This window comes from Pyrgilauda ruficollis, unplaced genomic scaffold (assembly GCF_017590135.1).
Source record: "Pyrgilauda ruficollis isolate IOZ18807 unplaced genomic scaffold, ASM1759013v1 scaffold10781, whole genome shotgun sequence".
In the NCBI taxonomy this organism is placed as follows: Eukaryota; Metazoa; Chordata; class Aves; order Passeriformes; family Passeridae; genus Pyrgilauda; species Pyrgilauda ruficollis.
In genome coordinates this window covers 1-580 of record NW_024508968.1, presented here as the reverse complement: position 1 = coordinate 580, position 580 = coordinate 1, and the positions used below count along the sequence as shown (strand labels likewise).

The window sequence follows — 580 nt, the reverse complement described above, 5'->3', positions numbered from 1 at the left end:
GATCATGTGATTTATCTGCTTAATTGATTTCAAACTTCCCTGCTCATACTGACTGAGATTGCTACCATCAATCCACAACTTGTGCAGAAGCTCAATGCCCTCAAAGTTCCCTTGCCTTATCACAGAGAACTGCGCGTTGCCCAGGTGCAGAGAGCTCAGGTTCCTCAGGCTAGAAAAGGGGGAGCTCTGCCCCAGGTCTCTGTAGGAATTGCCTTGAAGATAGAGGTGCTGGAGTGAAAAAAGGTGCCCAAACCACACAGGGGACAAGTGAGCCAAGCTGTTATTGGATAAGTCCAAGAGCTCCAGTTTTGCCAGCGACTGAAACGAGTCTTCATCGATGGAGCTGATTTGGTTGGACTGCAGCAGCAGGGTTCTCAGGTTCACTGCCTGCTGCAGGTCCTGGGACTGGATGCGCTTTATCCTGTTGTGGGTCAGGTTTAACACTGTGATTTTGGCTGTGAGCCCAGGGGGAATGAATTCCAAGCCCATGGAGGAGCAGTTGCAAAGCTGACTGGCATCACATGAAGGACAAGCCTGCTTCAGTGCTTGCTGCTTGGAGAGGCTTGCAGCTAAGACCATG

General features: G+C 50.7%; 1 protein-coding gene across 1 annotated transcript; it reads right to left on the bottom strand.

The window, feature by feature from the left end:
* Window positions 1-3: 3 nt before the first annotated feature.
* On the bottom strand, window positions 4-579 carry LOC121356106 (toll-like receptor 2 type-2; the record flags this gene model as incomplete). The annotated part of the gene is made up of 1 exon (XM_041472200.1): window positions 4-579. A coding segment is annotated over exon 1 (576 nt), but the record flags the coding sequence as incomplete, so codon positions are not given.
* Window position 580: the final 1 nt, after the last annotated feature.